General features: G+C 43.6%; 2 protein-coding genes across 2 annotated transcripts; one reads left to right on the forward strand and one right to left on the reverse strand.

Annotated features, from left to right (window-relative positions):
- Positions 1 to 221: 221 nt before the first annotated feature.
- Positions 222 to 8,005, forward strand: LOC128305466 (uncharacterized). The gene is made up of 6 exons (XM_053042925.1): positions 222 to 530; positions 602 to 1,564; positions 1,627 to 1,734; positions 1,797 to 1,846; positions 1,928 to 2,179; positions 7,873 to 8,005. Exons 1-5 carry the CDS (start codon positions 336 to 338, stop codon positions 2,154 to 2,156), a joined length of 1,545 nt encoding a protein of 514 aa, XP_052898885.1. The 5' UTR covers positions 222 to 335; the 3' UTR covers positions 2,157 to 2,179; positions 7,873 to 8,005.
- LOC128305467 (sarcoplasmic calcium-binding protein 1) lies at positions 7,438 to 25,877 on the reverse strand. Its single transcript, XM_053042926.1, has 6 exons — positions 25,823 to 25,877; positions 24,286 to 24,385; positions 18,240 to 18,406; positions 15,800 to 15,880; positions 7,930 to 8,082; positions 7,438 to 7,753 (listed from the first exon to the last, which is right to left on the reverse strand). The coding sequence occupies exons 2-6, from the start codon at positions 24,335 to 24,337 to the stop codon at positions 7,631 to 7,633; spliced, it is 576 nt and encodes a 191-aa protein (XP_052898886.1). The 5' UTR covers positions 24,338 to 24,385; positions 25,823 to 25,877; the 3' UTR covers positions 7,438 to 7,630.
- Positions 25,878 to 26,660: the final 783 nt, after the last annotated feature.

The raw sequence follows: 26,660 nt of genomic DNA on the forward strand, positions 1-26,660 counted from the left end.
CATTGCAGTCAATAATAAAATTTCTAACGACAATGCAAGTGAGTTTAAATTTTAAATCAAATAGATTTAATTACTCGAGCGTCCTCAGGCTCCCAAAATCCTAACTTTCTTTAAACGTTATCCCTTTGAAAAAAGAAATGGCAAACGAATGCTATAGTGTGTACACCGCCCAATCTATTTGGTTGCTTTGTACTGTTTCTCATTTCCTGCTAAAATTGCGTTGCGCACGACAAAAACTAATCCTCCATCTTGTGGCGGGAGGCAAATAACAAAAACAATCTTCATGCTTACTGTGAATAGATGAACGCCACGGGCTGTTCTCGAAGTCGCACACGATGGACGCCTACAGTAAATTAGCGAACTTAAAACCATTGATCCGGAGTATGGTGATGTCTCATCGAAATAAGACCGTGTGTATACAGGAATTGCAACGTGATTTTCAAGACATTGAAGGTTTCCCGATTCCCTACGCACAGTTAGGATTCGAGAATGTTTTTGCACTCTTGTATGCTATGCCGGATATAGTGAAGGTAGGTTGGTAGGTCCTCGTCGGCTGTACTCTGTCACCGGATAAATGTACAGTCTCGTAATTCGAATTCAGGTTAGCAACAACAACGGAAGAACCGTAGTTACCCACGTTTCTACACCAGCGACGGAGCATGTGGAACAGTTGATTCAACGAAGCTGCCATCGCCGAAGAGGAAGAGGATATAAACCAAGATATCCGCCTATCCAATACCAGTTTCAAAATTACGCTTCTAAAAATCATCGTTTTGAGCAAAGTTATCCTACCCTAATGGAAACAATTGCACCAAAACGACCGATCGTCGAAGCAGAGGCTTGTGTAACGGCTATAAAGGGGGATAACAATAACAACGACACCGACAAACTCAATTCGCCATCGAAACAGCCTACTGTGAAAGATAGTAACGAAAGTATGGGCGAAACTTGCGAACACGTTGATGGAGGCATAATGTCTACGGAACCGTATTGTGATGTGTGGGACTCGATTAATATGATCGATCTACCACCCGAAGTAATGGGCCTATCGCACACCATTCCAAAGGTAAGCATTACTCATTACTTTGCGGAGAAAGCGGAAACAAACGTGCGCATCCAGTATGTACTTAATCCGAACCGCATCTGGCTGGTAAGTGTCCTGCAGGACAAAATATTAGAGGAATTGTTTAAACAGATGCAAGAATTCTACCAAACAATGCCACGTTACGATTGGTATGTAGAGGCAAACAAGGTCCAGCATGGAATGTACTGTGCCGTCTCAATTGATCACGTCTGGCATAGGGCGAGAATAGTGGGACCGCTGATTGGGAGAGAAGTGAAGATATTCTTCATCGACACCGGTGTCATGAAGTCCATGGATTATAAACACATCAGGTACCTGTACAAACTGTTCAGCAATATTCCGGCACAGGCGATTCGTGCCTCATTGGCGGGTCTTATTCCCAAGTGCTATGCATGGACCAGGGCTGAATCGGAATGTTTATCAGCAAGTATTTCCCATAAACAGGCATTTACGGCTTACACGTTGTGCATAAATCACAAGGTACGTATTATAAGGTTTGGCCGTGATAAACCATTTACTCATCGTCCATTGAATCTACTCAGCTCGGTATTTTGAATATTGTACTGAAGGATGAAAACAATATTATAAATGAGCAATTCGCTGCGACAACGAATGCTCGCTGGATGGGCGCAGTCTATATACCCCAGGGGGTAAGTATCACTTCTGAGTAAACTGTTTGCGAGGGAAATTCTACAAGGCCATCACTTTTCAGCCCGAGGCGTATCGTAACAAACTACACAGCTTTAACGAAAAGCATCCAAGGTAAGAGTACTATGCACTTCAACTCATCACATTCTGATGCAAGTATATACTCTGATAACGTTTCTTTTTATCATTTCGCAGCTTCTTCTGCATAGAGGAAGGTCACTTTCCAACAGTAGATGAGCTTCGTTATTTTTTGGACCAAGATTTCGATTATGAAGAACTGTATACTCGATTGCCACATCCCGACAACTATGGTGTTGTGGAGAAAATTTCAAGAGCCTCAAACGAACAAATGGCTAAACTGTATGGCATCGAGAGCGCTACTGATGAGGAGGAAATTAATTTATCTCCCAGGAACGATGCGTAGAAGAACAAGACCACATCGTTAAGGTGAGTACGGATGGTTTGTTTCTTTCACTTTCGCATAGAGATTACGGATATTTGTTGTTACTTACCTCATGTTTCTATTGGTCTAGAATACATTCGTTTCAAGTTGTGTAATCAACTTGCAAGTACTAAGTGCGTCTGCAAATATTTACAGATGCAAATATTTTTTTGGTATTTTGTAAAAACCCGAAGTCCTAACAGTCTAGAACCTCATACTCCATAGTACTTTGCATTGCATTGCACATTCGACAAAGCTATACCATGATTTGTTTTTATGACTAAAAACAAGCTAACAAATCGCCATGTTTGATAATGTATTAGAAGAACAACTCCAGATTACAGTACAAAATAGTAACATACATCCCATTTTACCACAACAACGCGCGGAAATGGAAGAAATTTGTTACTCCTGTATACTGCCCACCAAGGCGCAGATAAAGCAAAGTATCATGACCTGTATATTTGTAACCCAAGGATTATTTGTGCTTTAGGGACAAAGTTCAAAAACACAAGATCTTTTACAAACGCTTTCAACCCGCGTGCTACACATAGTATGGAGTTAATATAGTATCTGTGAGTGTCGAATTTACAAAGCGTCAATAAATCTTGATCCGTTAATTATTATTGTCAACGGATAGGTTCCGTTTGGTAACGGCGCCGGATTTCATACGACACGACCGCTTCAAAATCCCATTCAGACCTATCTCCCATACACAGGGACTTACTATTCAGATTCTGCAGTGCTGCTTCAGCTGCTTACGGCAGTTTAATTCAAATGGATAAATTCAAAGAAAGCCAGAAATAGCACGCTTCTTCGCTTCAAAAAAGAACAATATAGGCTACGTCGCTTCTAAAGCCTTCATATCGATTATTCCCTAGCCGGCCTCTTTCTCCTGACTTGATAGTTCGAACTTCTTCATGTGTCGAACTGACAGGAAAGCTTTGTGCAGATAAATCGGCCACTAACTTAATAACTCGGGACCAACTTGAGCCAAAGGTTCGCTCCCATTCAAGCTCAGATCTTCAAAAGATCCCAGGTAGAGCATTTGTGTTGTATCCAGAGTTTGCCGATTGACCAATGCTATTTTCAACATATGGCCAAACAAATTCTAACGGGTTCCTGTATAACAAAACTATCATTCCACAAATCGTTCTGCGTTTTCAAGTTATCTGAAAATAGGATTTTGAATTTTGTTGTACATCCTGTAGTTAATTCATGTGTTGTGTTTGTCCTTTCGATGGCTTTTGCTATTTCCATAACATTCCAACCCGATTCTCGTTCTCCTTCTTTGAATTTCGAACTATTGGTTATTTGCATCCACTCTCTTCAGAGGTTTTATGATTCGTTATAAACATTTTTAAGCTTCTCTGTGCAAGCTAAGTGGCCACCATACTTTATCTTTCATTTTACCTTCTTGTTAATTGATATAGAAAACAAACAGATGTGAGCTTCAGTTTTATGCAATGTTTTTAAAAGGATGGTTTGTCATATTTTCTTCTAACAACTTTCCACTTTTGTTGCATCGTTAAAGCTGTATCTTTCATTAATTGGACGACTTGTTTTCTCAAGGTTAACCACTTATGCTATGGGCGTATGTGGGAGGGTATCATTAAAGCATTGGCGGACAAGAGTTGAAGATCATCAACCAATCATTGTGGAAAAATGCTAATAGTTAAACGGATCGTTCTCAGTTATGCACTTCCATCGGTCTGGTAAATTGTTGGCAATCTTCGTTTAAAAGTTTTGCAAATATGTGCACGTTCCATTATGGAACTAGCTGAGATTTCTTTCGCTTCTTGTCTTCTCGCAATGCCTAACGTGAAGATTGTGCATTCTTGTTTGTTGAGCAATTTGCAACTTTCAATTATTCACTTTAGTTGGAATCCGATTCGTTGGGAAGGAAATTGGATAAAATAATACACACATAATAATCCAGATATACGCTAAATAATTTCATAAAATGCGTTATGGAAAAGTTCAGTGTGTATGTGTGTGTATGTGGTTTGCTTTGTGGATGCTCGTTCTGTGTTTCTATCTGATGATGCATTAACATAATGGTTATTAACCGAAAGGATTCTCTGCGAGCCTTTTTGCCATGAACACATTAGCATTATGTTCACACCACCGGAAGGTTCTCGTATCGTTAGTTGAACACTGCTGGCACAAAGAGAGAGTGCTGTTGAGTTTTTTTCCGTTATCAGCTGTTTATTTACGGATTGTTTCTAGGGGGCTTTTGCATTTCCAATCGCGACTTTGCAGTTAGTTAGTTGTAATGGTGTTTAAAGTTTTGATGCCCGCGAATTTCAACGGGCTTTTAGTTGTTCTTTTTTTTGCTCTATCTGCATTTGGACCTGCTTCTGCTCTCTTTCTGTCTCTGTCTCTCAATCTACATTCCTATCTCGATGTACTTTTACGCTACAGATGTTAAAGGTAAAAGCATGGTATTATTATGTTTTTTTTTTCGAATATTCTTCCTGCTGTCGTTGATGTTATTCTTTCTGATTTTTTTTGCTATTTTTTTTTGTTTCCTCAAAGATGGTATAATTGAATGGTATTACAAACGAACATTATGACATAACCTCATATTAAAATAAAAAGATGTTTCTTGTTGCGCGAATCTCCGATGGTGGTTGAGATTCGGGTGAGATGGTATTTTGGCCATTTGATGTGTCCCTGGTGTTTGCAACGGTACCACGGCCGATTAACTTTGTTTCATAGTTGTCAAACTTTCAAAGAAGGAGGCGAGAAATATTTCTTAAAGGCGAAAAAAACGTATCATCTATAACAGTTTTTTCTAACACACCTAGTATTTGCAAACGCTTACGCTATAGTATAATATGTTTTTTTCTGTGTTTTTGTGCTTGTTACAACCTAGTGAGTTGAATAGTAACGATAATATGTAAGTAGTAGAAAAAACGAGTAAGTAACGAAGAAAAGTTTAATTGTAACGTTAAGTGAGTAAAACGATATCGTTAAATGTATAACAAAGTATGCTTTTGGGGGCATTGCTTTCGTTGTGTGCGTGTGTGTTTTTGTGTTTCTTTTTTTTTGTTGTTTTTTACCTGTTTTTTTTTCTTATAATCATTCACATCCCCGTAAATTGGTTTTTGAGTTTGGTTTTGGAACATAGGAATTAACACTGAAAACACTGTAAACACTAGAAACCATCTAACGAGCTAATGTAGGTTAGTAGCAGAATCCACATTAAGAAGTAAACAGTGTTAAACAGAACAGTACAACTGTAACACGCTTGTCTAATGCTGAAATTTCTCGTTCGATAAACGAAGCTTTTTTGTTGGTTAATATATAGTTTATGCAAAGAGAAATATAAGCATAGAGCATAGCCTGCCAAATGGTTGCATTGCGTATAATGAATGTTTTCTTCCGTTTTTTTTTGTCCACTACAAGCTACCGGCTCCAGAAGAAACCGGGATTCAACACACACACACGCAAAAAAATGTGCTCCGATTTTCCGGTAGCTTGGAAAGTGGAAAAAAAGCAATGACCTTTTTTTTGTTGAAATAAAATGGCCATACGCCCCTGCTCTGCTATGGGCGGGTAAGGAAAGTTGGCTGTACTATGTACACAAACGTGATGATCTTTCATGAACCAGCGGTTCAATCTGTTCGATCACTCTTCAAAACCAAAACGAAAGTAAAGTGAACACTAATAGAAAATAAAAAATAATAGCTCTCATTTCTCCACTCCGTTGGGGACACCCACACACAGATTGTGTTCCTATAGAGTTCCCCAGGGCGAGGTGTCGTAAGGGAATAATGGTAAAAAAGTAATTGATCCTTCCTTTTCTTTGTAGCATCCGGTGGAATGGAGAATGGAAGGAACGTTCGGTTGAAAAGTACTTCATCCATCCCACCAACGGCCGGAAAAAGATTTTGATCCTTGTGGATGCTTGTTGTCGCGTACTCTACTAGAGGCTCTGACAGATTTCCTGCATGCCGCAAACAGTTGTAATCTTTACGTAGCACAGAACGGTACTGATCGTGCGGTTCTGATGATCGTAAAGTTTGGTAGTTTTGACGATCAATCCTCTAACGACCGCAACGACAAACTCGTGCGCCAAAACAAACGGCTGAATCGAAAGGCTGCAGGCGAAAACGCGAAAATGGGCAGAGAAAGACAGTGAGCGAGAGATGGTATTTAAAAGCTCGTCCCTTTTGCCCCTATATCGTCCCACAACCTTCCGAGAGCAGAGACATGCAGTGGCACGAATCTGTGTCTGTTAGATCGCGCGGTGTATTACGTTCTGTTCTGTCGTATCTTAAGATTCGAGGGACAACTGCCTGTGTTTGTAGCGCTGTAGTTTGTTTGGCTTTGGTTTCATTCTCTGGTAGCTTGTAATATGTTAGGCTCTCATTGTTTCCATGTTTGTTATCTTTTCGTGTATGTTTTTTTTTCTTGTTTCATAAATCGTACAAGATGGTGTTGGGGCTCATCGAATTTAGGTGACTAGAGTAGTTTCTTTTTATAAGAATTTAGTTCAGGCTGCATATCCTCGTGATCTTGGTTGGTAGATGAATTGTTTTATTATGAAAAATCCATTCCGTTTTGTTTCTTTTCCATGTAAACGGGGAGGGGGAAAGCTGGTTCTCTGATCTTTATCTCTACCTTTTTGTTTTGTTTTTCCTTTGTCTATATGCATTTACCGTCATATATAACTTGAAGTCTTCACATGCCTAACCTTCCAGCCAAAACGACGACGTTCGATTGAAACTCGGTGCAAGGAACGCGTGCTCGGCCTGGGTGGGGTGGGAGGGTATTTTTTTTTCTACTGATCTGCTTCATTCATCTATGCTTAAACGAAACCATAAGCACACTCCCAAATTAAGGAGAAAACATAACGCGTAGCTAAACCCCTTGTCCGTTGGTGAGATGTTTTAGTTTTCGATTCTACAGATGGGGACGTAGATGGATAGAAGTTGATTTAGAACACGGCTATTTGGTTATTCCTTTTCTCGTTGTTGTTGTTGTTGGGTTTTTTCTCTCTCAAAATGGTCGGTGCTTTAGCTGGTGTTTGTGGTGTTGCGTGTACCTGCGCTACCATTACTTCCCGTTGCTATTCCTTGTTGTTGTTTTTTTTTTGGTTGTTCAAATTTGCCGTTCACTTTGTGTATTAAGTTGTGTTATGCATTCAGGATGCGCTGCTCCAACACACACACACACACACGCACGGCACTCGCTTGATGAAAGTTTAGCTGTGCAATTTCGGTTCTCAGTTTGAAAACTTCATCGCGCAATTTTGTGGTATCCGCTTGTGTGTGTGAGTGTGTGCGTGTGTGGTGTCCCTCGCGAGCAGTTTTCCTGTTGGTACAGCTTATCTAAGCATAAATGTCTAATGGTGGTGGTCTCTTGCCTCTACTCTATGGGTGGATGTGCCGAAGATGTTGATGTTGATCTTTTGAGCTGATGATGGAGTTTTGTTGATGGAACACATTTTATTCCGGAATTGGGCCGTACAGGAAGATGGCCGGGCACTTGGGGTTCTCGTTGCCAAGGAAGTGCGAGTACAGCTCCTGGTATCTCTCCAGGGTGATGCCACCCTTCTTGTTGTCCTCCTCCTGTTACGATTAACGATGCATGATGCGGATGCATGGAAGAAAAGCAATATTAGCAAACGTGGTAACCTTCAATGACTTTCACTATATAGAGAATTTCTCACTGTATCGTCCCATTTCAGATGTTGTTTTTTTATCGTACATCGACCTAATGTTATACTCTATACACGGATACTTACGCTGACCAGGCTGTTGTAGGAATCATCGACGACCTTGATGTCATCAACGGCGATTCTGGTGATGCAGTTGTAACGGTACTCCTCTATGCTGACCAGACCGTCGTTGTTGATGTCCATCATCTTGTAGTGAGCATCGATGAAGGCCTTCATCGCCTGCACAAAGATACGGATACAAGAGGAAACGGGCAAGTTAAGCAAATGGCGAGTATGGTGATAATTATTACTACTATTTTTTGTTATTTGATTTTCAACCTTTACATGACGAATTATGAGATATCGTATGTGCTGCATCTGTTTTGATAACGGACACCATGCCGTATTACCAATATTATCGAGGGTAGATTATCGTTTTTGTTATTACATTCCTAGTTCTCTCGATAATGATAAGGAGCGCAGCATATTATTGAACTTTGGTTTCTTTGACGTAATGACGTTTATCTATTTTTGAATTCTTTTCCTTACGACCCCTTATCTACAATGACCAATTTGTATTGTGTTTTCAAAGCGCAGCATCATTTACTTTACTGGTGCGTTTACGGCTTATTAAAATCCAACGTTCAAACTGAATTTATTGAATACTGAATAAAGGAATGCATTCTAGACGCGAGGCAATGGAAGAAATTTACGATATTGAAAATTAAATTGAAGAGAAAATTATTGTCAATTTTCCAACCACGTCAAAATTACGTCCTTTGCTGTTATTTTGTTTTTTATTGATTGTGAGTGGCGAGTGCTGTGCCAAAGCCACTTTTAATTATGTGTCAACGGGGAACGCATTTGCTCGGCCACAATCGCCGTCACGGTTGAAGCCTACAGCATTAGCGTTTATGGTCGAACCAATTTGAGTGAGTGGTTTGCTGTCCATAGACGTTAAAGACGACACACAGCCCGCTGCTGCGGTGCGGGACATTTCGTCGAGTGCCGACGGGGTCGTGGCGTCGTCGGTCTGGTACTAACCGATAAGCGGCCACAAAATCACCCCACCCGGATTGATGAGCACAGATATTCGCCGTTGATTGCAGTGGCGTTGATGTGTGTGCGTGAATAAAACCCCGGTTGGGAAGGAGGGGGACGAGATATGCGAATGGAGATTATCGAATAAATGGGTTTTCGTCCACGTTTCGCAACTCATAAGATGGGCGCACATTCTTTCGAACCGAACCGCTCAAGGGCTTATACTATATAGCTAGCAGTAGCAACCAATATTGCTACTTTTGTCCTTAAGGCAAATGGTTTTTAGAAATGTCTGTTTTCTGCTCAAAAGAACGCGCCGCCTTGCTGCACCACAGAGCCCCCGGTTCGGCATGCAAACGAATGGTGACTCATAAATTTTTATTGCCGGAATGTCATATTAACCCGCTACATGGAGGGCACAGGAATCGAACAAACAAAAGCTCTGCACGTTGTTTATGGCATAGCTTTCGTAAATCGAATGGAATCGGAAAGGAAAATCAAATACCCGAAGCAAGGCATAAACCATCACCGATATGTTCCCGATTTATCGAATAGCGAAAAGCATAAAAATTGCTCAGAAAAAAGTCAACTTAATTTGATTATGGCTTCTACTGATTAGCAAGCTAATGGTGATTTATGCAACAAATAATTATAAAGTTAAGCTTTACGTTTCGATTGCGACGAAAAACTAATGTCGGTGACAGTGTTTTCACAAGCACAAGCGAACAATGTTCTGTCCAAAATAATGATAAACACTTGAAACGTACGTGTTATCGCACGAAAGTGCAAGTTGGCAATGATTTGCGTGTGTTGCGCTGCCGGGAAGTTCAACATATTTTAACATACTTCCAAATTCCAACCTTGTGCGTGACAGCGATGCCACGATGTTTTTTTTTTTTGGCTTCGCTGTTTGAATTCCGCGAGCAGCGAGTGGAACAATAAAATGCTGCCGTTTCTATATTTACTTTACATTTAATACCACCACCCCGACCAGCAGCACCCAGGGGCGAACCGGCAATACAGCAAGAAGCAGGCAGTCCCGAAGGGCGCCAAGCATAATGAAGGATAGAATGTACAAAGATGTTTCAGGTTTCCCCGTCACACTCGAACTGTGTCGATGCTTGATGCGCGGCCCGGCGTACATTTATAAAATAAACCCCACGATGTGTTGTACGCCACGATGTTCAAGAAAAAAAAGGAAGACATTCATATTCGTCACCTTACCCTTAAGTTGAAATTAATATATTTTTCCTGTGCAATATCTATATTGCACTGTACGGTGTCGTTCTAAAAACGCGAACTTACCTATAATGACAAGAAAACGAAAAAAAAATGGAAATTAATAACTTGAAATATTGTAACGAATGAACAAACTCATAAGGGAATACTGTTTGATAACCGTAACCGTAACGTGTACTTAGCGTGTTGAAGAGTGAACATTTAGAATTATCTTTCACCGACGAACCGTCCCTAGCAAAATTCTTCATAAACATATCATTTCCATACTTGTGCAGATTTCCACATTTGTGGCGTAAATTGGCTTATGTTTGAAATGTGTCGTTCATGTGAACTCCTTCACATGTATACGCTTCATAGCGCTATCTATCACATTATCGGCAAGGTTGCCAACAAAACCTATTCAATGCGGATTCATGCTTGAGCATTAAAAATAAACCCATCTCAATTGGTAGGAAGGGGGAGGGCAAGGTTTCCATCAGCCTTTGCGTCTTTGCACATCACACCGATGAAAGTAGTAAAGCAATAACAAGACACTTTGTTAGTTTTACCGCAACTCGCAACTACAAAACCCTTGCAGCATATTTTCATTGCCAGGAACATTCCCATTTGCAATGCAATCAATTTACCATTCAAACGATGCTTCTTCCGCATTGCGTTCGCTCTCTGTAGCCAGCCATTTAGTGTCCCATTTGGCGGCGAATGTGTTACGGTACGAGGTTTTGGAATGTGGATTAGAAGAAATCCGGGCTAATGGAACGGTTTGTTTCAGGTTTTATAGACAAAATGCGATCGGTTCCGTAGGCGTCTTCGGCCCCTTACTCCGTTTGGGGGCTCCGGCTCGCCTAATGTATTCCGCAACCGATTGGAGCATTGGGCTCTCTGGGTCTTGTGTTTGACATCATTCATTGTCCGTAGAATTTATAGTTGAATTCTAAGTTTGCAGCCAAACCTTTTCTGGCAAGCGGTGTGGTGGTGTTCGACCAGCCTCGAGCGTTTAGAAACTACACATGCATTGATTTTGTACTTTGTGCCATTTTGGTCCAATAAAAGGCAACCTCAGTGGTGAAAAGGCTTAAAATTCCATATTCTCTACGGGCGCGCAATCTAGTACTGGACGCGCTCTGCTACCAAGTTTAAGCGATATGTCCTGGTTATGGTTTCATTGCTCACGCCACAACCGGTGAACTCCTACCAATGTGCCCCCCTGGTGTGTGTGTGTTCGCTAAACAACAGAACCAAAGAACGTCGCCGTGCTGATTTATGACCCATCGTCATCTCGCTATGGTCACCCCGTGTGTATAAGCATCGACCGAAGGCGTGTGTTTTTGGTGTTGATGGTGGTAGTAGTGTGTTTATTTATATGTATCTCAGAAAAGAGACCCATTGGAGCTGGCATGCCGAAGTAGTTCACGTGTTCGATTCGTAATGGTCAGGGGTTGAGCGATTAATTTTAGCGACCTTGCAAATAATTCACCACAGCGCCACCGGGGTTCCTACCATCGATAGAGATATCTCCAACAATTCTTCAATTCTTCCACCTAAGAAAGCACCACCTTCACAACGCTTCGTCCGCAGAGAGATAAGATGGTACACAAGGCATCATAAGTTTTAATTTATATACTGACGCTACCTCGAATGTTGCGGTTGTTTTTTCGGTACGACGACGCCGGCTCCCGTCATCCATCCGTCGGTTTGAACGCACACTCCGCTCTCAGTTTGGGCGAGAATAATGCATGCCACTTTCGCTTTCGTCGGTTGCTGTTTGTTGCCTATTTTGCTACGGCATACGGCTATGAGTGATGAACTTAATACGGAGGGTGACATTCTATTCTGTGTGTTAGCGATGTGTTGTTCTACCGCTGCCCGCGTGCGTGTTCCCACCATGCGTACCATTGTCGTTTGTGTTTAAATTTAAATCAAAGGCTCTCAACTGAAAATCAAACTGACAAAGCACGCACACCTGATGCGCGCGGAATACGAGCATCAACAAAACCACTGCTCCGTTTTGTTCATTTTCCGGGGTTGATATCTGTTATTTTCCCCCCGCCCCCCGTTGTTGTTTTTGTTTGGTTGGGATGCGGAAAAATTCACCAACAATTTCCGAGTGCCGTCGCGGCACTGGGAGGACACGGGGATATATATTTTTAGCTCTCACCTTCATCAACACAGACCCGCCCGAATTCTGGGGAGTGCGATGTAACAATATATATATGCTCTTCCCGGTACTCCGATCACATACGATCGTTTGATCGTTAATTAGACGAAGCATAAAAACGTTGACAAACCTTTCGGGGTCGGTGGATAATTGAGGGATGCGATATAGAGAGAGAGAGAGAGAGTGGTTGGGTGGGTGTGTAACATATGCTCTACTCCCGACACGTGCCCGCAAGATGATTGATGAAGAGCTTTACGGTTGGCTGTATGGGGTGTTTATACCGTGTCCCAACGTAAACATGTTATGCTCTCCAAAAAAAAAAACGACGCGTTGGCGTGCAATAATTAGTAATGTTCTGATTGGTTGGAAATTCCTCTTGCTCAGAGTGGAGGGCTGGAAGTTGCAGCTTCAAGAATCAATTTTTTTGCTTAAAAAATAAACAATCAGCAATATCAGTTTTGCATTTGCTCTGGTCAGTCATCATTTCATTGGACAAATGGTTCAGTTTTGTCGGTGGGTGTGATCTATAATCGAAGCAACAATCAAATCGTTAAATCTCATTCACCACAAAACACCATGCGTCTCCATCTGGAACTTTCCGGTTTCCGGTTCGGGTCCAGTTTTCTCCGGGTGTTGCAAAGAACAAACAACGACAACAAAAGAATCGGTTGGAAAGCAAAACCAAACAAAAATGGCACAATTACACGGCCTATGCCCGAGATATGGTACCAAGACCCGGTTGCCGTAAAGTGGATTATATAAACAGTTTAATAAAATATCAAATTTTACGGTGCTTTTACTTCGCCCGGCCATGGTAGCGGGGACCATAGTCTGTCTGTGTGGATGTTGCTGTTGCCCCGCTCCCTTAGATGTCGATGGTCGGTACGCGTGACGAACGGTTATGGTTTTACCCGCTGGTGTGGCCGGGTAAACAATCCGATCAGACAACCGATGAAACCGAATATCGCCGCCCAAATACCGAGCATTTTGGGGGCATTCTAATCCAAACAGTGGAACCCGGTACGAGGAAAGGCATCAGGTCCAGCGCAAAAGGCAAAAGTTTAACCCGTAAATAAATGTCACAATCGAGTCATTACAACAGAAACAAGGGGCAAGCCCCTGGACCACGGCTTGCCTGGTGGGACACAACATTAAGGCTTGAAATATTACCCATCACCGAGCAATTTCATCATCCAACAATCAAATGCGACTGCATTTGCATAAAACAACAAACATATAATTCCACTTGCTCCTCACTCACTGTCCCTCATCCCGTGTAAACCGTGGTATCGAAGACAGAGCTAATCTCCATCTGCACGGGACACCACGCTTAGATCGATCGATGGACAGCTAAATGTCAATGTTTGATGATTTACAAGCCCTGCTCTATATCGATATCCGTATCTCTGGACCTCCGGCTCCAGCTTTTGGTGAGCTTCAACGGAGGCAAAACTTCCGAACGGGAGGGGAAAGGGGGCATTGAGCATCCCTACCCACCCCCCAACATGGGGGCAAAAGTTTGTCGGCAATGTATTTCACAAAAACGGCCAACGGTGCGGTGCAACGTGTGAGTGTTTGCTGTTATTGGAAGCGTGTTATTTTAAACTTTCGCCCGTTGCAAAACCACAAAACGGCGCAGACTTTGGGCCCCCGTGTGTATCATCCGTGGTTCATTTTCCATGCCACTGCCACCCGGTGTACGTCTATGGGTAGTTCGGATCTGGCAGGGCGGACTTTCGATGCCGATTCGGTAAATTATACCAATATCTTACCCAAATGTTCGGAAGGAAACCGAGAGGAAACTTCACGAAAGAGTTGTTCGAAACACACAACTGGAGCGCACCAGCTGTGTGCTCCATTCTGTCTGGATGGAGCGGTAGATTAAACCGAGTTGGGAGGGCGTGCGTGCACTGTGGACGTGGTCTATAATTTCTGCAATTGTCAAGCGTGTTTCGTTTGCTGGAACTTATCTCAATTAGAGCGGACGTCAGATTGATGGATGGGTACACGTCGATTACATCCGATGGTGCCGATGTAGTAGCTATTAGTGCACTGGATATGATTGCCGCTGTAGCTGGAATTCAGGGTCCAGCAAGTAACAACACAACACAGCTGGGGTTTTAGTGAGATTAGCGCTGCGTTCGTGTACAACGTTCGCTGGTTTATATGCCAGAGGGGGTTCTTTTTATGCAAAATAGCCTCTTGAAAATAATTTAAAGGGAAGTTTAGGACGTTTGTTGGTTCATTATGTTTGTTTATTAACCTTTTAGCTCTTCTAGAAATAACCCAAAATGAGGGAATGATCTCAGAACACGAGATAACTGAAGAACAAAAATTCAATTTTATCATCAATTCAATTTATTCATTTTTTTTCAATGAAAAAATAACCATTTTTTGGACAACAAAAGCCAGTTAGTTAAATAAATACTAACTAAGAAAGTATCTTTTTGCAGTTGTACGAAATTCCATACGCTGGAATATGAAAGGTTAATCAAACTACATTCGTACCATGTTGGAAAGCTGGTGTAGCTGGGCCAACAGAAAGGTCAAAACCTGCCCGTTTTGCTACGAATCAAATGTATGCAAACGTGTGTGAGTTTGCCCTCGCACACGAATCGAAACGTCCTGTTGTGAAACAAAAACGCACCATTACCAGCGATTCGTTTGCTACATTATGGCAAACAACAGAGCCAGACCGAGAGCACCGTGTGCGGGGGGGCGGGGTTGGCGGAAACTTTAATGTGGGAAATGCTTTTCCAGCGGCATCCATCCCCCTCCTCCATGGGGTTCATTTCGTATGGACTAAAAGCTTCGAACCTATTCATTAAAATTGAAGCGAGGTAATGTGGCTCCCCGACGACGGGTACAGGAGTCGAGCGGATGTGCCCTTCTCAACAAGAGCCATCAGACATTTGACATCGAGTCAAGTCTATCAAATATTTATGGCCATTTCGCTACGCTTCAGTTGGTGAGAAAAATATAAACCCCGAGCCCCCGGACGATAGAAACCATCGGAACAGCAGCATCCATCCACTAGGTGTTGGTTTCAAATGTTCCATCGTCGAGACGGAACAGTGTGTTGCGACAAGGAGCAAATTAAACACAACATTTTGTGTCACCGAAAGGTTGTTTTTTTTTTTGTTAAAGCAAACGGATGGAGTTGGAAGTTTTGCAAAAATGCATTCACGTTTTTTTTGGTGTTTGGTGAAGATCCCCTAAAAAAAAAACAAACAAAAATTGAAGTTCCACAAACATATTCTATCCGTCCGATGTCCGAAGGGACAAATATACAACCGAACGGACGAAAAAAAAACGGTTGGGGCCCATTTGGGAGGCTGGTTGTGCTATGTTGTGTTCTTCTCCCCCCCCCCCCCCCTCCCCCTTCCCGGTGATCAGTTACGGTTATCAAACATTCATCCATCTTTTATTTCTTGAAAGTTGAAGTTGAAGGATATTCCTTCTTCCTTCCGTTCAATTTCGGATCGGTTTTTTTTTTGGTTGTTGCGTGGTTTACGTACGTACCTTCGGGAATTCGGAGTAGGGCTTGCCGACGCAGGTCTGCTTGACGGCCTGTTTGAATTCCTCGGTGGTGATTTTGCCATCCTGTGAGAGAGAGGAATAGAAGAAGCAAAGTGATATGAACATTACTGCACAACTCTCCAAAACCGTGCAACGACACAAGTTTCTCGGTTTAATAGACTGATTGGTTTGTTGGTAGGACAGTGTGTGTGTGTGGTGGTTTTCTACGTTGACTTGTGGTAACGTGTGTGGACAATGGAAGCACCAAGTCAGCAAACAACTTCGGTGGCAGATGATGATATTCCCTTTGGTCAGATCACCGTAACCCACTGGCTTACTGGTGGGTGGTGGTAATGTCCAGCAAAAGGTGCAAAAGATGCAGCAAACCGTGATGAGTGGTTTGTGTTGCTACGACGGAAAACCAACCCAAGACCCCGCTCGGGGTCAAGCCAGTGTAGTGGACGTGTGCGGTTCGGCAAACCACTACTGTTGTTTGCTTTGCAAGTCATCGGGTCAAAAGAGCAGTACGAGGATCTGCACACCACAACAGCGAGACAATTAGGTTGGTTTGAATGTAAATAAGCGTGCGCGAAAGCACACCGAGATGGAGTCTCGGATTTACTGCCCAGATTTAGGTTTTGATGGGTAATTCGGTTTTATTTTGTGTACTCATTTAATGAACGAAATAAATAAACACTGTTCAGAATAATTGCCGTTGCCGTATGTGTGTGGTAGAGTATTGCTGGGGAGTTGTTGGGCAGGAATTTGGATAGAAATAGATACTTTGGAATTAGCTTGGCCGGGAATCGTCACACTGTACCGCCCGCTCGAATGGAATCCAATTCGGGGGAGGTTGAAATTTATCTCCAACCATCCCAGAAAGACTCTGGTACGGTACTCGATGGCCAAATTAAAGCATTGCAAGTTGGTTTATTAAGATGGATTATAAAAATTACGCATAAAATCATTCTTCCCGCCATATTCCAACAGCAGGACCGGTATTGATTTTCATCTCGACTTGTCTCTCCTCTAGCAAATATTAATTGATTAACCCAAGAAAGAGAGAGAGAGAGAGCAATGAGACCTAAAAAGGAACCGTTCGCGCTTGTTCGCGTTGGGTTGGTCTGATTGGATGCAAACAAGACTCTAGTACCCGGCGCGCCCGCCCGGTGTTCTTTGAACACGCGAGACCCGCCGCCGCAGGGCAACAAAGTTCAATGTGCAAAAAGAAGAATGGTAGAAGTAAGGCAAGCAGACACACTGACAACAACAACAACAAAAAATCGCAATGCGCAGCCCCCCCAAACACGCGAAACATCGATACAGCACGGTGCGCCTTCGATTCTAACGCACGATGGCAACCAAAAAAAATAACAGAAGGTTGTTGGTTGTGCCAATGGTTCGATAATTATTTCACTCCGTACAACGGTAAAACATTCGCCAAGATCAATTACCACCGCGTGAACTCGTTGGTACCCCGCACCCCAGTTGGCCGTATGCGAATGTTTCTTGGAGTTGGTGCGCGGGACACGCGGGACGAGCGTGTGTATATCAAGAGTCTTCGCGGAGGAGGGACCCTTAACCCGGGTTATTTAGAGTATATGAGAGTGAACAATCTACAAACAAGATGAGGGTGGAGGGTACAATTGCAGCGTTAAATAAATAACAGTAGAATGGGCAGGTAGGGAGAAGGTAGGATAGCAAAACCAAACAAAAAAAAAAGTCTGACAGTAGGAGTTTCACCGTTAAGGAGCGAACGCACCACAACGATCGCACGGAAAACTCATCCGGTTTTTCCATTTAGTTTCATCAGTTAAAGGTAAAGTTTCAGGCGACTGTTGTTTGCCTTGCCACCCGAAGGGGGGCGCCTCAACCAGTGCACGAATACAATGGCGAAATGGAAACAATAGGACACCCGTGATCTAGTGTGCTGGGTAGGAAATTTCCTTCAGGGGATACTACTACATAGCGATCTAGTTTTCACTGGCTGTGTGTGTTTTGTTGGTTTTTGCCAGAGCCAGAGCCAGAGTTGCTTGGGGTTTGGGCGCAAATACGAAAAGGCACGGTTTGTCAACAGAACGCGCGTGATCCATGTTCATGCTGCTAAACTTTCTATTAAGATATGGCTTGTTTTTTTTTTTTTTGCAGTTGTGTATGCACTCTTCGCCTGTTGTATCGCGTACTCCTCGCTCCGTGTGGTGGAAATGAAAGCGAAACGCCGCACCACGGGAAACGGGAAACACCCATTGCCCCGGCGCAACAGGTTGCCGGATCGGCAATGGATATGATGAGGTGCGAATGCGTGTTTGCGTGCGAACCGAACCGAGTGCAGCTCGATAAGGGTGGTTTGTTTACTGTTTTTTTTTTCTTTTTCGGTGTTGTTTCTTTTCTTCTTGTTCGTGTGTGCTATCGTGTTGTGGGTTTTGGGTGGGCATTCGCTTACCTTATCGAAATCGGCAAGGGCGGAGATCTCATCCCAGAGCGACTTCATGATGAACTTGTATTCGTTCAGACGGGCCGGGTTGATGTCACCCTTGCCTTCGATGACCGAGGCACGGAGGGCCATGCACTGGAAATCGTTGTTGTCCAGGAAGCCATTGTTGTCAATGTCTGTGGCGAAACAGAAAAAAAACAGGGAAAGAAGGAGAGAATTAAGTATATGATTAAGTATTGGCGATACGCGAGTGCCTATCATTTCTTCGCAGCTATTATGCAAAATCGTTCGATTAGGAACCCATTTCGGTCCCATTTTGTGTTTTTTTATTTTTCGTCCTTCGAAACTCGCCCATCATATTTCTCGAACGGGATAAAATCTCGCGGGAAATTTGACTCAGCCTTGTTTTTTTTTGTTCGACAAAACTTCTAACGAGCCTACCGTGAACGCGTGACGGATCGCTGTGGCGTTCCGTTAACATCCGCGCATTCGTGGTCCTTCCGGTAATGAGAAGAACACCCGCGCATCATCGTTCGGCACTCAGTGCTAGTAGCGACCATTTTGTGTCACCTACCCAGATCACACACCAGCACGGTTTGTAAACAAACAGATTTTTAACGAGTTTCTGATGCTTTTCCCATTTATTTGTTGGGGCCGATATTTGGGGCGTGATCAAACACTCTCCTCCACTCCCACCCCCCATGGCTCATCAAATACTAGCACACTCGCGCCCGTCAAAGTCGTTGTGATGGCTTTTATGCACCGAGAACGGGCAGAAAGGCGCAAATGGAGAGACTGATGGAGTCATTCCCCAAATAATGGGGTCGTATCGGTGGTGGGTGCCGTTACACGCGGGTTGGCAAAGTGATAATTTGATTCATTTTATTCAAATTTTCCCAACTCGATCTGTAAAACGAGAGAGAGAGTGAGTGCGTGTGTGTGTGGCTGCTATGCGAAAGGCCTTTGAAGTCCATTAGCGTGTCGTATCATTTACGCGACGCAGCCTCGTTCGCAGTGTGAAGTTAGTGGCAGGCAAAATATCGTATCAGGTTACGCGCGCGCGCTGCCTCTTTTCGATATGGTTCTCGTGCTGAATTGTGATTATAATTTTAGAGAGTATCGTTCTTTGCTGACGAGTAGACAATTTGAGTGTTTGCCTTTAAGAAATTTAACGATTTAACGCTTTTGAATTAATTATCGAACTCAACATAGCAAAATTCCAATGTTAAAGTTTACATTAAATTACATATTACAATCTACTAAAGACTCCAGACCGTGAGACTTACACGGCAAGCTGTCGCTCACAACCCCCTCACCCTGATGCTCCAAAGCACGGAACTGACCTATTCTGGGTAAAAAGTTTTTTAATTGAATTTTGTGCAAATTTCGTACCGCTGCTGCACTCTCCGGTTGGGGCGTGTCAGTGTGAGCAAGCTTTCGGGAAAATGCCCTCAAGAACTATCCGAAATATATTTTTGGACTTGCTTTTTTTTGTTGTTGTTTTCAACAACCAAATCGGATAAATGTTGCTTCCCTTTTGTTCCATGTAATTGCATGTTCACTATCCGCAGTGGGTGGGAGCAGCAGAAATGAAACCCATTCGACATCTTATCACCACCGTCCGGGGAAAGTTTCCCAGAGTTTGCTCTCTACTACTGGCCCGGTTTTAATTATCCACACTTTGCCAACCTGCTGACAGATGGACCGACTATGCATAACGCTGCACAGCTAGTTGATTATGGTAGTAGGGGTTTTCTTTTGCGCGTGCAAAAGAAACCCGAAAGCCCGATGCTACGCACGTATTTAATTAGTTGAATTAAAACAACTCCCAGCCGAGGCTGGCACGTGCCATGCCGTGGCAGGAAATTGCTGCCGGAAATTGTACGTAAAACCGCGCATTAATCCACGCATTAGTCACGGCAACTTGCTTATCTTGTCGCGTGACGTGATTGGGCGTAAAATCCGGTTGCTGGTGCACCAGAAGTATTAAATCCGGAATCCGCTTCTCCGGGACGGTTGGTCGCGCCAGGTTGGCGTTACGTTTGTGTGTAGGTTTTGCAGAAGGCAAAGAAAGGCGAGATAGAACAACGAACATGGAATGGGAGAGAGCGTGCAGGAAACGGGTGTTGTTATTTCCAATTTCGCCTGTGTGTTTCGCAGGACAATTGTGTTGTACAGCGGTAAATAAACCTACTGCAGCCGTTTGCCATTTGGATGATCAAAGTTTCGGGGAGGGTTTGGAGCTTCGGATTGCGTGGGAAGTAAGTTAATTGGTATCGCTATAGATGGCATTCCCATGGTCAAGTGGCGGTAAATTGAAGATTATTGTACAATATCTCGAAATGATGTGTTTCATCGTAGCATTGCTGTGGTTACACCGGCAAAAATGCCGTGTCTTCCATTTCTAGGATGGCACACTGCACGAAGAGTGCTGCGGATAAATCTCTTCTCAATTCCCCCCCCGGCTAGCCCGGGATGTCCAACCGAAGTTCTTCAAGAGGAAGTTCTCTGCAGCTATGGATGGAAGAAAAAAAAACAAACCCCTCAATAACAAACATTTGCCATGATTTTACCCCAAAATGGTCGAAAGTTCTGTCCACTTCTTTTGGAGAGGCAGGGGGCGCTTGTACTTTGAATACTTTTGTCATCTACATTATGCGCCCACCGGACTGTGTGCTGACTCTTCTGACGATGATGAGTGATTTATCCTAAAACAACCTCGCCCATATTGCGGCACGCTTTTCCAACACCGCTGGAAGCGGTGTCACAGAGGCGGAAAATTCTTCGTACACCAGGCACCACCGACCTTCCCGGGTGCCGCCTTCGCGGTAGTCGTACGGTGAAAACACAAAACCTTACCACTCCCGGGTCTTAATATGGCCGCCGGATCCAACAGAAACAGAAATAGCAAAACTCCGCCAAGCTCTCTCTTGCAGCAGTGGGAAGGGGGCCGGTGTTTCGCGAACCAAGGGCAGCACAGGATGGCAGCAGCGCAACGCAGGCAAACAGTGTTTTCTTCCCCGGTGGGCAGCCGGGGCGTAGCGTGTACAGCTCTCGGAATCGGTTAAAAGTCAAAGGTCGAGCAAAGCAACGGCGAGCGCGTCTTGTACAAAGCACAAGGGATTCGAGGCATCCAACCGGCGCAAACCAGGCTGGACTGGGGCCCAATAATCAACAGCCACCTCGAAACCCGTACCCGGGATGGTCGCGACGGTACGGCGGTGGAGACGTTTATACCTTGTCAGTTTGAGTTTCTTGTTGACCGCACCGCGCGACCGTGGCTCATATCCGGCAGGTTTGACATGCGAATCATGCTGTAAGCATGTATTTTCGAGCCAACTTTGCCGAGGCACTGAACGGTGGCTTCCGATTGCTTTGAGTGATGTGCTTGCTTTCACTCTTCGAAATCGAATACATTGTTTTAGTACGCTCCTACATGCCCGTTGGTGGCACTAAGGGGTTTACGTGTCCAGTGGGCTTAAGTTTCACCACGAAGGAAATGAATGAAAAAAAACCCACCCTAATCCAAATGCCATTAGAAAGATTAGGTGTAACAATTGTAGATCTGCTTTCCGCTTTAATAGCTTATGATTCTTGCAGCACTTGAGCAAATTCACACGTACTGCGTACGTGCACGTGCCCATTAAATGCCGAAGGTCGTCCAGCGACAGTTGTAGGCACGACAACCTTCTGTGTTTTTTTTTTGCTGTTGCTTTTCGGCATGTTGCACACCCGGCCCGAGCAACATTCTCTCTTGTGGAGCAACGAAAAAAAAAAACCACCACAACTTTCCAGCGCTCAACAGGTGTTTAGCCGAATTCTGTTCGGTTGTGTGCAACATTTTGATGTCTTAAAAACATTCAGAGCACACTTGGAATGTTCGAACTTTAATGTGTTCCCAGCATGTGGCTGGGAAAATTTTGCAATTATTACCAAACCAAAACAAAACCTATGGTAATTTGGTGCCGAGATGAAACTGTGAGTTAAGCTAATTTGTTGCACCAAAGTATGCTAATTTATCGCACCTCGAATTGATTCGTCTGCATGAAACACAGTGTGATGGAGACGCCTGGTCCGCCATCGATTGCATGGCGATGGAGACGCCTGGTCCGTCATCGTTAGGTGATGGAGGCGCCTAGTGGCTGATGATTTGTTTGCGTGCCCCCGTTGGTTGATGGTTGGTACAAAAAATTTGCATTAAATAAGCAATCGGGTGTATTGAGAACGAGGCAATTGACCTGCTTAGTTATGAAGAAATTTATAGAAAGCGTACTTTTTAGCACGTTGCTCGCAAGATGCGGAGCGAGGGAGTAGAAGCGCAAACCGGAACATGTAACCGCATGTACTTAAATTGCGCAAGAAAATGTGCCAAAAATGCAGCACTAGAGGTTGAGGAAAAATGTGTTTTAGTTCTGCTAGACTTATGAATAACACATTGACCGTTAGTTGCAGCTAGCAGCTGGTTACCTCAACTTATTTGTAAAGGATAGCCGCAATCCGAAATTAATCAAAACGCAATCTTTAAACATTCAGTACTGAGACAATGCAAAGGTCTTACTGAAATAAAAATGCTATTTAAAACAATGCTGCTGGTCCGAGCACTACCCCGAAATGTCACGCAATAATGCTTTATCGAAGAAGGAGGAACGGTGTGGAAATAAAAGTACATCTTAAAATGTTTGCCCTAACTCATGGCGGTACGATCTGATGGTCATTCGCAATCCAACGCATCACACAACAATTGTGAGTGGCCTTGCCATAAAGACTAGAATTAAGATGGTACTATAAATAGCGACCCACCATACGACATGAAGCTCATTGCGTTGTAATGCGTTGTTTGCGTTGTTAGCAGAAAAAAAGCAAGGCAAGAAGAACCACCGGATGATTAACCGTTTTGTAGGAAGAAGAGTCTCGCGTCCCCCCCACAATCATCCCCTTCGACGTACGGCCTCGATATTAATGGTCGGAGCCTTACCGCGATTGTTTGCACGCGTGTCCCACCCTAAACACAGACACACCGAGGGGACAAGTCACGGTTGTCCACTCGCCCGGAATATGGCACCCGCAAAGCGGAGTGAAAGCTCGCCCTTCCCCAGGATTTGGATGACAGTTTGTGGCCCGCGGCCGCGCTGGGGCCTCTCAATAAGGCAGGCAGCCCAGGTATGTTTGCGCCGGTTTGCGATTATAAAAATAATTGGGTGCCGGGGAAAATTAAAATTAGCAACATTTTGTTCACTTTTCACCGTGCGCCGCGGTTGGTGCTGCCTTCCTGGTGTTGGCTGGGCTTGGGGCGGTCCCGGCTGAAGGGCCGGGCTGAGAAATGTACTGTACGCTGTATGTGTTTGCTGCTGTGTTATTTTTCTTTTCTCTTCTTCACTGTTGTTTCCTCATTGTATTAAATTAATCTTGCCTCTAATCTTCTTTGGCTCGCCGCGCTTGCTCTTGGGTAACAAAGTCACACCATCGGGTGGGAGGGGAGGGTGGAGGTTTTGAAATGTACACAATTTAATAATTTAATTTTAGACCAAATCCTGGGACCTCCATTAAGAGGGCGTGAGTTTTGCCATTGTTGCCTAGGATGTGCGAAGATGTATGTATTTTTTTTCTGTCGCAGAACGGTCGCAGAACAGTGAAAGGAGTACTACTATCTCGAATTAAAAAAAAGGAAGCCACACCTTTCGCGCGTCGGGCGAGTTCCTCATCGTGGGAATGACTTCGACCCCTTTATTATGTTCCTAATTATATCCGCACCTTGCAAAACCAGGGGGGGGGCCCAACGCGCCGTTAATGCTGAGAGAATAATTAATAATTTGCCAGCAGTGAGTCCTTTTCCGAACAAAGGATCATTCGTTCATTCGTTGCAGCAGTGGGAACGCTCGAAACATTACCCGGAAGGACAAAGATAACGTACCACCGTCCGGGACACACGGAACATTAGCAAAATTGATAATACACTAAAGGACATACAACCGGGGCGATGGACCGGCATCCATTCGCAATTGCAGATATCTTTTCATGCTTTAATTTCGTTTTTCCGCTCAAAGCAAACACTTACCGTACATGTGACGGACGATGAATTCGACACGCTGATCCCACGAGTAGCTCATGTTGATTTTGGTTTTGTGTTTGGAATTTAGATCCTAATCTGAAACTAACTGCACGGACGGCAGATTGGCGGGGGAGTGGAGAAAAGATCGTGATTTTGTTAGCGTTCGGTCTCGGAAAATAATATCTAGTGAAGAAGAATGTTAATTAGCGAAAACCGGTAGAAAGCGTTTCAGTTAGAGAGTTGTTAGTTAAACGTGTTTGCTGGTGGTTTAAATTTAGACTGAGACAAGCACACTGAGAGTGAAAGGCTGTAACGGAAAAAGGGAAGAACTTCCCCAAAAAACATCATGCACATCATGCTCACTTTTTGGTTGGTTATATTAAGGACTTTCAACGCGACAGCCATCATGTATGCGCTACATTAATTAATTACTCATTTTTGTTTCTTCGATCGTTTCATACAAGCGGGAGAGCAAGAGTGTGAGTGTATTTGGGTGGCAAACTTTTAAGTGAAACTTTCGCGAATCCGTGAACGTGAGCTGATCATTAATTATCCCTTTTTTTTGCACCGATAACAAATGAAAACCTCACGCTCATCTTCGATGCTTTTATCTTTTGCTGTTTGGTGTTTTGTTTTTTTTGCACACATTATAGCGATCATTAGCACTTGGGTGAATAATTGATATCTCTAGTCCGTCGGCGAATTTTGGGTCTATTGTGTTTGCTGCTGCATGGTGGCCTGTAAGGAGATTATGATGTGCAGGTGTACCATCACAGCGCGTTGTGTGGGTTTGTTGTGTGAAGGAAACGATGAAGAAAGCGCGTGTTTCACAGTGGCAAAAGGATGCACTGCTGCTAGGTGAAAGGGGAGGGTAACGGAATTTTCCACTGCGTTTTGGGGAGGACGATGTTGGAGTTTACGGGTTTTACGCCGTGTGCGGTAAGTTTCTGTACTTTCCGAACGCACTCAGCAACCTTCGAGGAAAAAAACACCCCCCAAAGTAAAGTTCGGTGGAATTTGTGTGGAACACGAACGTACGAAAACCACATGTACCATAGCACATTCAGACACACATTCACAACAAAAGACAAACACACACACACACACGCAGCGAGTTTCTTCGGGGCGCCGGTTGGTGAGGTCCTAAAAGTCGGTGGTTTGGCCCCGTTACCGTTGCGTGGAATATCGCGCAAAAAGAACCGCGTGGATATAGCGAAATTCGACAGTGTCAATGCTGTTGTTGATGATCGCTTTTATCCTTGTATCGATGCAAGCTGTCCCTGGGGCCACACTTTGATTTTTGGTTTCGCTTCAAGCACCGACACACACACACACACACACACATACACGCACACGACAAACAGTTTGGGACACTAATTCAGTTTTCCGCTAATTCCAAGCAGCTACTCAAAAGCACGACCAAAGCACAGCGTTTCTCAGACACAACGGTACAAAAAAACGCCACACCACACGCGCAAAACGGGTTATAGGGGGCTCTAGATAGGTTTAGGTTTTAGCAAAGACGAGTTTCGAGGGCTATTACTTGTCTAAACCAACTTCCGTCGAAGACTAAAACGATCTTAACCGGTACCGTGTGGTGGTCCCCTTTATTAAAAACTCCCGGCCCAATGTTGCACGCTGATAAAAGGTTGTCGCGCGACACCGGACGGCCCCGGATGCTGCCGAGTCTGCGCAGTGCGGGGCCAGCTGAGCGGGTCGGGTCTCGCCGGTTCTTCGCCCGTTCGGGGCGGCCGTGCGTTCGGGGCCTTGCGGTCGGTTTCGTTTGGCGCCAAAAGCAACTGAATTTTTTGGGTGTTTCTCTTCGTTGCTTTTTTGCAATAATTTATTGTCCGACCGGAATGATTAATTTGTCGATTTATGATAATATTTATCGTAGTATTTTTTAAGTAAATATTATTTAAAAATTAAACGGGAGTATTGAAGGAAATATTAGATAATTGAAGTATTAGCTGGGTAGTAAGTGAATAATTTTTGTTTGCAGCATGTTACATAGAATTGTTCGTGATGAGTAGTTTTGGAGCTTGTAGTTGTTGGAATTCGATTATTTTAATTATTTTATTTTATAAATTAATATTTCCTCCAATTGTGACTGCTTTTGTCGTACTATCAACATTGCTTGTGTTGCATTTTGTGCGATTAGTACAAAACATTTCCTAGTTGTGGTTTATCTTATCCCGGGCATGAAACTTTAGCTTTTTAGATCTTAATTATACATTTTATGTTAATTTTCTTATTCCTTTTTTGTGTAATATTGCAGGTTTATGGCTGTAATAATTAAATTTTCCCTTAAATCAAGCATTACACTTCTTGGTTCTTGTGTATCGAGTTGTATTGCTTGGAGTTTCTCTATTCAAAATTTA

Source organism: Anopheles moucheti, chromosome 3 (genome assembly GCF_943734755.1).
Source record: "Anopheles moucheti chromosome 3, idAnoMoucSN_F20_07, whole genome shotgun sequence".
Taxonomy (NCBI): Eukaryota; Metazoa; Arthropoda; class Insecta; order Diptera; family Culicidae; genus Anopheles; species Anopheles moucheti.